Consider the following 13,075-nt stretch of genomic DNA (forward strand, 5'->3'; position numbering starts at 1 on the left):
CAGTTTTTGAGAAGGTTCCATGAGGTGCTGAGAAGAAGGTATATTTTTTTCTGTTTGGATGGAATAATCTGTAGATGTCTGTTAAGTCCATTTAAGTCATAACATCTGTTAGTTCTCTTTTTTCTCTGTTCATTTTTTGTCTGACTGGCCTGTCCAGTGGTGAGAGGGGAGTGTTGAAGTCTCCCACTATTAGTGTGTGGTGTTTAATGTATGATTTAAGCTTTAGAAGTGTTTCTTTCTCTAAAAAAGCTGCAGAGAAACCCTGTCTCGAAAAAACCAAAAAAAAAAAAAAAAAAGAAGAAAAAAAAAGTGTTTCTTTGACATATGAGGGTGCCCTTGTATTGGGGGCATAGATGTTCAGTATTGAGATTTCCTCTTGATGGATTTTTCCTGTGACTAATAAGAAATGACCTTCTTTGTCTCTCTTGACTGATTTTAGCTTGAAGTCTATTTTGTTAGATATTAGGATAGCAACACCCGCTTGTTTCTTAGGTCCATTTGATAAAAAGCAAACTTTTAACATATGAAAAAGAAATATAAGAATTAAATCCTTGATCCAGATCTGATTGAGTCTCAGTAAAAGAGAATCCAGGGGCAAGATTTTTGATATAACAAAGCAGTGATACCTGGGACCAGTTTGTAAGAGTTTCCATAACTAAATGGATATGTGGGGAAGGTCATGGGACATTTACAGGCACGAAGAATATATGAATCCTCAAAGATCTCCTTGGTATGGAGCACAGTCCTTCACAGTAGGCATGTCACTAGACCGACTCTGTGAAGTGTCCATCCTCCAACAGAAGGGGGACACGAGCTCCAGGCAGTGATAGATCAAGTCCTGTAACAGCGGTCATGTCAGTCACAACACTGCAGTGTGTAGCTGGCAAGAGCAGGATATGCAAATTGGAACAAGAGATTGAGGATTTTCTGACAAGGATCAGTACTCTTGGAAAGGGATGTTTTTAGAATAGATAGTATAGCTTAGAATTTGTGTGTGTGTGTGTGTGTGTGTGTGTGTGTGTGTGTGTATGTATGTATGTATATAGTGTGTGTGTGTGTGTGTGTGTGCATGTACAAAAGATACAGAACCAATAACCACCACCACTTACCAAAAAGGCAATTCCAGTACAGTAAGTGAAAAGCACCAGATCACGGTATTATAACAGCTTACAGAATGACTTTTCACACCTCAAACATATTATACACATAAGTTTTCAGTGTAAAAAATCTACAAATTGCAGAAGATTCTTGTGTACTGTTCATCAAAATATATTTTCTCTGTACTCTTCAATAATAGATTTGTAGTCAGGCTCACTGGTACTGAGTCTTCTGACCTATGACGTGGCTGCATAACTAATTGTCTTCAGTGGGACATAATGGAAGTGATGTGCAGTCATGGGAGCACTTACTCCTTTTTCCCTACCATTGAGCTGGAATAGAAGTTTTCCTGTACTAAGTTGTAGCCACTCAAGCAAAGACAGCTGATCTGTGAGACTGCAGAGAAACATGATAGGAAAACCCTGATCATATGGAGAAGTCAGATGATGACATTCTAATATGAATAGTAATACTAAATAACACAGCCTAAGAAGATAGAAACTCGAGGAACCTAAGATAAAATTGTGGGAAACCCTTCCTGAGATGCTGCTGAGCAGACATAAGAAAGTGGGGGGAGCACGGTTGTCTGAGAAGGAGCCTTAAGATTAAATGAGACCAAGAGATAGTACAAGAGCAGATGATACAGGGTCTCTCTGACTGAGAGTTGAGCTTTACTGTGAGTGGCTAGGAAAGCAGGAAGAGATGAGCACAGGGTGGTGATGGGAAAGGCAGCTCCTGCTGCCTCGTGCAGAGGAACAGGAAGGAGAGCCAGGTAGACTATTTCAGTTATCCATGTGAAAGACAGCAGTGACTGGAGTGAAGAGTAGAGAGAAGCAGGAAAGAAACCAGGATATGTAGTGGATGTGAAAATCATGCTATTTAACTGGGTATAATTATAATCTTTTAACATTCACAAGAGCTGTGAACAGAAATGAAAATGTGTGGGCATAAGGAGCATCACTTTTCAACCCATATCCTAACATATTGTTTCCCCCAAAGCTATTTACATACATTGCCTTAATTTTTAAAATATAAAGAAATGTAGCATTTTATCTTTCAGATTTTTCCATGTAAATATATTTAAATGTTCATTCTTCATTGTATCTTCTTATTTAAAACCCTGTTGATTTACAGAAATAGAATAAAGCAGTCAAAAAATTTATTTAGAAATAAAAAAATCCCAAACATAGAAAATAATCTTGACAAAGAGGAATAAAACTGGAAGCAATCACATTTGGTGACTTTAAAATATATTACAGAGCATGGTGATTAAAGCAATATGGTACTGGCATGAAGACAGACATAGAGACCAATGGGACAAAATAGAGAGCCCAGACACAAACCCATACTTACTCAGTCACCTAATATTCACAAGGGATGCAAAGAGCACTTACTGAGAAGAATAGACTACTTAGTAAGTGGCACTTGAAAAACCTTGTAACTATATGAAAATAAGGAAATGTCTGGCATCATATACAAGAAATTAATGTAAAATGGATTAAAGACCTAAATGTAAGACATAAAACTGTAAGTACAGTTTACCTTGTGCACTGTTAGTTTGAATGTGAGTGGAATGTGCAGTGGAAAACAGTATTGAGATTTCTCCAGAAATTAGGAATCCTGCAGTTGTTCTGAAGCAAAGGGAAGACACGGAAAAGGCATCTGCACTTGAGTGTCCATCATGGCAGTTTGCCAGGAAAGTGGGATAACCCAATAAGACGGGTAGAGAAAATGTGCTCTGTACACAGAAGAGAGCTTCTCAACCATAAACTGGGAAATGCTGTTTGTGGCAATATAGACAAACCTAGAGATCATTGGGCTATTCAGTTTTAGTTGAACAAGAGATGAATACCTGTTACCCAAATAACAACCCAGAAACAGGTACTGGGGTTCAACCTGAAGATCAGAAAAGCAGAGCATCCAACCACTGGCTCTACCTCTACCTCAGACTGAAAATGGGTGAGATCCTATCTCCACGACTCCTAAAGACTCCACACCCCACACTCCACTCACTGAGTTCTTGTCTCTTCCACCTTATATTCCTGTCTCTGAGCAGCCATACTGTTCCTGTCTCACCTCCTAGTGCTGGGATTAAAGGCATTTGATCTCAAGTTCTGGGATCACCTTTTTGTGAGCTCTTTTTCTCTATTAGACAGATTCAATCTTGTGTAGCCCAGGGTGGAGGCTTAAACTAATATAGATCCATCTGCCTCTGTCTCCCCAGTCCTGGGATTAAAGGTGTGTGCCACCACTCCTAGGCCTGTATGGCTGACTAGTATGGCTGCTTTGCCCTCTGATCTTCAGGCAAGCTTTATTTATTAAAACACAAATAATATACCACTACAAATACTTTTACCTGAATGCATGCCAATGATCCCAGCACTCAGACCAACCTGAGTTACATTTGACTCTCAAAACAAGAAAAAAAAACTTGAAAAAGGGGGGCTTTTTGGCATTTAACTAATGTTTTTAATATTGGCTGGATACTCAAAGGTCTGGGCACGCGGAACACAGAGGTAAACAGCAGGCTCCCACGCCGCTGAAGAGATGGCATAGTAAGCCCTGTATGATGGTAGTTCACAACAAAGCCCCTTAAAATTCAATTCTGTACATATACTACATTTTTGTTATTATTCTTCAGTTGATGGACAGCTAGTCTGATTCTATTTCCTAGCTGTTGTCAATAGAGCAGCAGTTTCTCTAGTAAACCATGGAGTCTTTTGGATTTTTACCCAGGAGTAGCTCAGCTAGCGCATACGGTAACTTTAGCTGTGGTCTTTTGAGAAACTCCCACACCGACTGCTGTAGTGGCAACACCAGTTTACACTCCCACAAGAGTGGATGGAAATTTGCCTCTATCCACTTCTCCTCCAGCATGTTTGATTTTCTTGATGATTATGGTGGCCATTCTGACTGGGGTGAGATTCTGTGATGACAAAGGATGTTGAGCATGTTTTAAAGTGTCTGCTGGACATTAGGTTGATTGTTTTCTTTGTTTAATTCTCTGTATGTTCTAAATATTAGTCCTCTGTCATATACATAGTTGGCAAGGACTTTTCTCCTATTCTGTGGGCTGTTTCTTCACCTGATTGACAGTTTTCTTTGCTGTACAGAAGCAAGTCTATCTTTTTATTTGGGGAATAGAGATCATTAAGCTATTTTAAAAGATATGTATTCCTTTCATTTTGTGATTTTTGATTTTGTGATGTTTTCTTTTTTGTTGTTTTTGGGTTTTGCTGTTGTTGTTTTTTCAAGACAGGGTTTCTCTCTGTAGCTTTGGAGCCTGTCCTGGAACTTGCTCTGTAGACCAGGCTGGCCTCGAACTTCAGAGATCTGCCTGCCTCTGCCTCCCAAGTGCTGGGATTAAAGGTGTGTGCCACCACCAGCCGGATGTTTTTTCTTAACTGTTTTGAGGAACTGTTCTTGTATTGTTCATTTTTTCTTGTTTCTTCATGTATATTTATCCTTGTCATCAATCTGAAGTATTTCTCAGTATCCTCTGCAGAGGTGGCTTACTGACTACATGTTCCTGTAGTCTGTTTTTTCTGTTCTTTGTTTGTTAAGTGGGAAGAAAAAATAAAGGAAAGAAAAAGAGATTTTTAATGTGAAACATTGGGAAGAGGGACAAATATGTCCATCTTCAGGATCTTGAAATGAAATCAGAGTTTAAATAGATGAGTACATCTGAGCACTCATGGGTTAGGGTGTGGGTCTACCCACCACTAGTCTGTTTTATCACAGAGAATTTTTTTTTCAAATGATGAGAAGTAGTTTTGTTGGGTATAATAGTCCAAGTTGGTGTTGCAGTCTCTTAGAACTCAGAATATACCCTTCCCAGCCCTTCTTACATTAAAGGTTTCTGTTGTAAATTAACCATATATGTGACTTGGCCCCTTTCTTTTGCAGCTTTTAGTACTGTTTCTTTATTCTGTATTTTTAGTGTCGTAACTGTGATATGATGTGTGGGAGGGTGTTTTTTGATTTTGTTTATTTGATGTTTTGTATGCCTCTTGTATCTAAAGACATGTAATCTTTTTTCTGGATTTTGGATTTATCTTCTATTTTATTGATTTTCTGTGATTTTGTCATAGAATTCATCTTCATTTTAAGTCTTTTCCTGGTGTCCTAAAGCACTCCCATATTCCATCCTTCTTTTTTAATTTATCATTGATGTTGACTGAGTGATCCATTTCCTAACCCTGTGTTAAAGTCCTGATGTGATTTTGTTGGTAAAGCAGTCCACTGAGATTTTCATTTCTAGCATCATTTCAGTTGGGCTTTTCTCAATATTTCTATCTCTGTTGAGTTTTTTTTTTTTCGTATCCTGAACTGACTTTGTTATTTCACTCAGCCATTTGTGTGTATGCGTGTGTTTTTTTAGAATGGATTTGTGTTCTTTTTCCCACCTAAGCTCTCTCCAGCTCTATTTGTCTTATTACTTTTAATTATGTCTCTCTCTGTGTGTACACACACACTGTGAAAGCAGGTGCCCCCAAACCAGAAGGGTCAAATCACCCTGGAGCTAAAGTTACATGTTGTGAGCCACCTGAGATGAGGGTGCTAGAAATCAAACTCAGATCCTCTGGAAAACAGTACATGCTTTTAATTACTGAGCCATCAGTCCAGCCCCCCAGTTCCGATTTTTGTTACTTTTATTTAGTTATTTGTATATCCTAGATTTTACTCCTCTGATAGCTGTGAAATTAATAAAGATTTCTTCCCATTCTGTGTGCTTTCCCTTTAGGTTGATTGTTTCCATTGTTAGGCAAAATGTCATTTCCAATTGTCAGAATTATTTCCTGAGTGATTATAGTTTTATTTAGAATTCCTTACCTGTATGTGTACTTGAATGGTTTCCCATTTTCCTCTAACATTTCAGAGTTTCAAAACCCCTGTTAAATTCACTTGGTATATAAATAGCTTTGACACAAGATCTTGTACTGTAGCTCAGGTTGTCCTTGACCTCACTCTGTAGCCCAGGACGGCCTGAAATGTGCAGTCATTCTTATGCCCCGGCCTCCCAAGTACTGGGATTTACAAGTGTGAGCCTCAAAAAATGGGAAATACTAGTCCGTTTACACACCTATTTCACAACTGTTCTAAGCAGTCTAGTGTAATTCTCTGCCACTAAAATTAGGGAAATGGTTTGGGTTCTGATTCTGCTGTAGAGGGGCATTTTAGAGCAAGACATTTAATTTCTTGGGCCTTGTTTTCCTTGATAAGTAGACTGGCCTGAAGTGCCATATTAAGTGAGGCGAGGGCTGGGCCTCACTGGGAGTTGCGAAGGGATAGATAGCTAAAGGACAGATGCACATAGAGAAAAGCTGGGAGCAGGTACATTCTGCTTGCTTTGAAAGAGCACACCAACTACCCCAACAGTCCAACAACCATAACAACTGAGGATCTCAGCACATTTATTATGAGTATTTAGATGTGCTCAAAAGGAGGTCTCTGTTTACTTGAGCATTCCCTGACTTCGAATATTCTGGAGGAAGAAGCTGAGGTTGACAGCTTGGGCACACTCAGGTTGCACACACGGCCTGTATTTGCGCTCAGGAGTCAACAGTGCACGTTCCCAAGGCTTCCTCAGTCTTTTTTGTTTATGACTTCCATGACACTTGTTCCTTCACGTGGCCCTTACATGAAAATAAATCAGTTTCCCAGATATATGGAAAGTAAGATGTTTTGCTTTTTATATTTTTAAACAGGTGACAACCAAAGCCAAGGAACTGAAGGACTCAATCACCTGCTCCCCAGGTGAGTTCCCACTTTACCCATTTTTATTCCATATATCCAAGCAACTGAAAGATTAAGTCACTTTCTCCCCAAGTGAGTTAGTATCTACACGGTTTCTTTGCAATTAATCCCTTTTTATAATAATGTCTTTAGCTATCAATGATGATAGTTTGCCCAGAGACCTCTCCTGATCCTGTTTCTGTGGTTAGTCATAGACACCAAATCAGTCTGGTCCTGAACACACAGTTAATGCTGAGAATTTGTATTTAATAAGTTTAAAGATTTAGAGTGTTAGCATACCTGGGGATCCCGTCTCCTCAAAAAGGATGTGCTAGCTTTAGGAAAGACTATAATCAGCTTCCTCTCTCACCAAGCGATTTGTCTGGGCACAGGGACATAGACTCTGGTGCTGGAGAGCTGCTGCAGTCAGGAGAGACTGCCATGATCTTCGTGGGGCTGCTGTCTGCCTCCTGAGCAGCTGCATGGTTCTCTAGGCAAGACCATACCCAGCTGTCCTCTGAGAAGAACTGGGAAACTTCCCCAGAGTGAGGATACAAAGTAGTTCTTTAAACACAGTTCTTTGGAGACCAGCCTCCCGTTACTACAAATTGACAGCCTGTCTGGGTTAAATGAGACCCTGTGTTTGAGAAAATGTGTTTGTGTGTGTGTTTGTGCGTGTGAGCACCTTGAGCGTGAATAAAATGGGACAAAATTGCAATCCCAGTAGCCCTTGTATAGTTCTTGGTAGAGTTGGTCCACTCAATAAGACAGTATGCTGCTTGTCGCCATTGTATGCTTGCAGACTGACATACAGACACCCACACACACATCATATATATGTCTGGCATACAGACATGTATATCATATATATGATAATATTTTACCTTTATCTTTATATTGATTTTTTTCCTTTGGTATGTTTCATAACTAAATGGCATTATTGATTGGTACACGATTATAGACCATGAATTAAAGTAAGTTTATTTTTAAGGCTACCTACATTGACAAACTGCCCTCCAGAAAGGCTAAACGCCCTCTAATGTTGTAACCAGTACCACATTTAGCTTTTGTAATGAAAGCTTGGGGCTGGGAAGACGGCTCAGCTGTAAAGTGCTTGCCTCACAACCATGAAGACCTGAGTTCCATCCTTGATACCATGTGACAAAGCGAGGTACAGCTTCATGTGCCTGTAGTCCCACTGCTAGCAAGGGGAAGACAAGAGGACCCCTGGGCTTGCTCTGGGTTCAGAAAAAGAAGAAAATGAGATTCTAGAGGAAGACACTTGGTGATGACTTGACTTCCACATCCATAGGCACATGTGCATCCATACACACACATGCACACACACAGATAAAATAACTGAAGCTTGAATTAAGTAGAATTAAATGAGATTTTAAACATGGTTTCTTAGAGACATACAAAATGGATTACAGTGCTGCAGAGCACCATCTGAGAACCCCTGTTGCCAGTGCCGGTGTTCCAGTGCAAACTGTTGTGGGTTGCTCTGCCTCTCATCCTTGCCAGTTTAATCACTGAGGTTCACAACCTGTCCCCATTTATGTGTTTCTATTTGGCTGTTTCCCTTTGTGAGGTAATAGGTTTAACCTTTTAGTGACATCCTTTCCCTGATTTTACAAATTTACCTTGAAGCCAGAGCTGGTAACACATGCCTTCAGAAAGAGGCAAGTGGACCTCTGGGTTCCAGGACGGTCAGGACTACCCAGAGAAACATGTCTCAAAAATAAAATAAAGTCAGTTCACCTTGGGCTGGGTGACGGCTTAGCAGGTATAGACATTTGCCACCAGGCCTGCGACCCACATGGTGGAAGGAAAGTCCCATAAGGTGTGCTGCTGGCCTCCATCAACACACAGTAAATCAAAAGGAGTGAGGGTTGCTAGAGTGCTGTGTCTTTGTGCTCGCCTGCAGGGAGGCACAGCGCTAATAATTACACTAATAGAACTAATGAAACCTAGTTGTAGAGATGAGTATCAGGTTTCCTCCTCTAGAAAGTCCTGGTCTTTGACCAGAGCTGGACATGTGCACCTTGAGCTCCTCAGAGCAGTGACAAGGACAGGGCTCAGCCAGATCAGCTCCATCTCTGCCGCTTTCCTCCCTCATGTGTAAGACTGGGCGAATAGTGTAAAACCAAGCAATGCGTGTAAACTGTGGAACACATTGCTGTATAAGTGGTAGACACTGCTGGCCGCCTGCGTTCACCGTGGCCTGTTTTTCCTGTGTTCTGTGGCCCTTTCCCAGGAATGGTCAGGCTCTCTGAACTGAAGTCGAACGCGCAGAATTCCAGGCCCATCAAGGTAGCCACAGCCTTGCCAGATGATATCATCACCCAGCGGGAGGACTCGGCAGGGGCCATGGAGGATGAGGGACTAGAGACTGCAGAGGGTGAGCAGGAGACAGTGGCCACAGAAGTCCGGCCTCGGAGGCGGAAGTCAGCCAAAATGGCTGAGGTAGTAACCAGAGTGGAGCCAGAGGAGAAGATGAGAGGGAAGAGGCAAAAAGACTTTGATATATCAGAACAAAACGAATCCAGTGACGAAGAGAACCAGAGAAGAGAAAGAACCCGTGCTACAGAGGAGACATGGACTCAGAGTCAGCAGAAACTTCTGGAACTGGCCTTACAGCAATACCCAAAAGGAGCCTCTGACCGCTGGGACAAAATAGCCAAATGTGTGCCATCCAAGAGTAAGGTGGGTAACTGAGGTGGCTGTACCCATGCTTGCTCTCCTGCTTACACCCGTCCTTTCCGTGCCCCGCTGGAACTTGTGTTTCCGTTGTCCTCAGTCTCTGTTCAGCTTGGGAATTTGCACACTGCTGAGGCGGAAATGAGGTCAGGGTGCTATCCTTTCTTCCCAAAGAAATGCCACCTGTAAAATAGAGCACAGGCTGGCCAGAGGCTCGGTGGACAAGGGTGCTTGCCAACAAGCCTGATAACCATGTCAGTCCCTAGAATGCACATCGTGGAAAGAAAGCACCAACTCCTTCAGTTATCCCAACTTCCACATTCATGCTCTAGCCACATATGCACAAATATGCATATATGTACACACAAACAAAAATAAATGTAACATATATTCTATTACATGTATGTAATAGAGAATGTGTATGTGTATATATATATGTACACAAACAAAAATGTAACATATATTCTACTTCATATATGTAGTATAGAATGTGTATGTGTATATACGTGTACACACAAACAAAAACAAATGTAATATTCTATTACATATATGTAATATAGAATGTGTATGTATATATGTGTACACACAAACTTTTTTTTTTAGACATAAACTGCCCACTGTAGCCTGCTAGCCTACTGAAACATTCATTCTACTCAGGAAGGACAGTCTGAGTGGAACAGAGCTGGCAAAAGTATTGATGCTTCACAGAAGGCAGCATGGGGTCCTCTGGCCCTGTGACTAGTCTAACACAAAGGGCGAGTAGGGCCTACCCCTACACTGTTGTGGTAACTCTCAGTCCTGCAGCGTCATGAATTTGGAGTCTGTGTTGGCACCTCACCACCCAAAGGCTGGTGTCGAAATGGGGTTGCTATACTTGTCTCTTACACTCAACTGACTCTTGGGACTTAGACCATTTATAACTGGCTATCACTCTAAGCAGCTGCTAATATGTCCCTTCTCAAAAACAAGCAGGGAGAATCCTGCTGAGAGCCACGCTTGGCTTCCCTGTCATTCATGGAGCTCCTAGATCTTCCCAAAGCCAACCTTTCTCCCCTGTATAGCTTCTTCCTTGCGGGCTGTGCTCAAGTGTGAGGCACCGGGAGCACAGAGAAATCAAAAGTAGCCTCTGGGCACATGGATGCTCATTTACATACTTATTTTTTTTTAATTGAAATTCTATGTTGGAAAACCTAGCTTGTGGCCATGCATGTCCCAGCGTGCGTAGGTGTAGTTATCTGTCACCTACTTTATGATGATGAAGCTGAGAGTCTCTGCGAAGAAGAATAAACCATTAGCAGTTGATCTCTTTAGGAAGCACAAATTCTCCCAGTCTCTCTAGTCAGTTTCCAGAAGTAATTATTTCACTGAGTTTCTCCAACTTCTGTCAGACTCAGCCATTTACATGTGTGACAAATTGAATTTTGCTCAAAACGAAAGCACCAGAAGGGGATTGGAACCTTCCTGTTTCCACGAGAGAGGAGCAGGCCACAGAGCCCCTCAGATGTCTCCTACAGTCTAGTGCTGCACCGCAGGTGCTGCCCACTGACCCTCTGGGGCCAGCCTGACTGAGGTGACTTCTGCCGGCTGCCTTGATGGGAGCTCAGGTCCTGTCAGGAGATGCTTTGCCACCTGCACACTCTACCAACACTGTCCTTTTCAGGGCGAATGCCGAGACTGACCACAGCTGTGCTCATACTTTGACGGCATGGGTGGGTAGTGTTGGGATGTAGGGAGGCACTCCCTAGAAGAGGCTAGTCCAGCACTGCTGCCCTGAAATCCAAAAGAAAGGCTACCCATCCCCTGTCCTGGGCACCAGATTAAGGACCCTGTTTAGAACAGCAGTCATTGCCCTGAATCCCGAGTTAACATGCTTGCAGTAGCATGATGACATTGGTATTATTGAAACCAGCAGAATGGCTTCTGAATACACACAGTGCCTACCTTGGGGTAATGAGGCCCTTTCCACCGTCTTGTCTGCGCTTATTCCACGCAAGGACGGCAGCGTGAGAGTTCTGAGGGGATGGGAGAATGTGAGGAAGACTTGGTCCTCTGCTGTGCTAGGGAAGTTCCAGGTTTCTTGATATCTCTGAAACAGGATGTGCTAAGGTAGTGGGTGCTACTGTGCTGGGAGCAGGTCCCAGGCTGAGGTGGGGATGATGGCACTGTCCCTGAAACTGCGCCCAGCTATCACCCCATGCTCAGCGCCGTCACCTTGGTCAGCCTTACAGCAGGTCTTCTCAGCTCAGGTCTGCCTGGGACCAGCTAGGATTTCCCAGGATGATCCAGAAGGTTCCAAAGGAAATGAATACAAGATTTCGTCATTAGGACTGGGCACTAGCCAGCAATTAGGTCACAGTGAGCTGACCACACCGGGGGCACTGACCCATGGAAGTAACTGTTACCACCTCTTTTTTTCTTCCTACAGGAAGACTGTATTGCTAGATACAAGCTGCTGGTTGAACTGGTCCAAAAGAAGAAACAAGCTAAAAGCTGAAGCTTCTGGAAGATGATTTTTTTGCTGTCATTTTCCAAATGAGTACTTCAGAAATCTCATGCAGAAATTTGCATTTTGTACCTCAGTATTTCTAAACGTCATGTGCCTTAGTTTTAAAAAAAAAAAATCAATCAGTCCTAGATGCTGTGTGGTGCTGTTTACAGCCTGTGTCTCGGGGAGGGTGGGTCATTCTGCAGGCTTAACCTGCTCTCACTGCAGAGTTTACTTTGCTGGAAGATTTCCGTGTTCTAGCTCTCTTTCTGCCGTTTCTCTGAGGGGCAGAAAGAGAGAAGCAGAGAGAAGGAGAGGAGAAGAGAGAGAGGAGAGAGAGAGAGAGAGGCCGCTTATCTCTTCTATATATCTCCCCAGATGCCACTCGCTCCTCCCTCTCTCTCTCTCTCTCTCTCTCTCTCTCTCTCTCTCTCTCTCTCTCTCTCTTTCTCTCCCCTCCCCCCCTTCCCCCAACAAACTTCCTTCCCATGTTAAAAAATAGTGTTCTAGTACCAGGCAGACAGGGAGCCCGTGAATGAACTAACGTGGAGGAATTCCAGACTAATATGTTCTCTTAATAATGTTAATAATGTAACTGAAGCAGCTGCTTGAGGTGCTGTACACCAGCACTCAGGAGGCAGAGGCAGGAGGACCCCTGTGAATTTCAGGCCACCTTTGTCTACATAGTAAGTTCCAGGACAGCCAGAGCTACACAGTGAGACCCTGTCTCAAAAAACAAAATTAATTCACTGCTAGGACTGAGCAGTGAGACAAGGTAACTTGCAGATTTATACCAGCCTGACCCCAAGCTGGCTGGCAGACAGCGGTGAGAGGCCATCTTAACTGGCTCAGAAAAATGTCTGAGTTAACAAGGGCATAGGCTAAAACAGTCTGCAGTGTTTTATTCCTAGAGCGCTTGCACAAGGTTTCCGGGAGCCGAGAAGAGGGTCCAGTTTCTCAGTGGGTAGGTTACGCTCTGCCATCCTGTTGACTCTTGAGCCTTTGCTTGTGGAACTGTCCCATCTGCTGAGCATGCTGGGACATGCAGCAGCCTAA

At 42.7% G+C, this 13,075-nt stretch overlaps 1 protein-coding gene across 1 annotated transcript in view; it reads left to right on the top strand.

Annotated features, from left to right (window-relative positions):
* The window catches only part of Dnajc1 (DnaJ heat shock protein family (Hsp40) member C1), a 170,938-nt gene extending 158,770 nt beyond the window's left edge, over positions 1–12,168 (top strand). Inside the window, exons 10-12 of the mRNA XM_038335270.2 lie at positions 6,807–6,855; positions 9,092–9,540; positions 11,960–12,168. Of these exons, the coding sequence (XP_038191198.1) occupies positions 6,807–6,855; positions 9,092–9,540; positions 11,960–12,028 (567 nt within the window). The 3' untranslated portion in view covers positions 12,029–12,168. The remainder of the gene's footprint in view (positions 1–6,806; positions 6,856–9,091; positions 9,541–11,959) is intronic.
* The last annotated feature ends 907 nt before the right edge of the window (positions 12,169–13,075 follow it).

The sequence above is a fragment of the Arvicola amphibius genome, chromosome 6, assembly GCF_903992535.2.
Source record: "Arvicola amphibius chromosome 6, mArvAmp1.2, whole genome shotgun sequence".
Lineage (NCBI taxonomy): Eukaryota > Metazoa > Chordata > Mammalia > Rodentia > Cricetidae > Arvicola > Arvicola amphibius.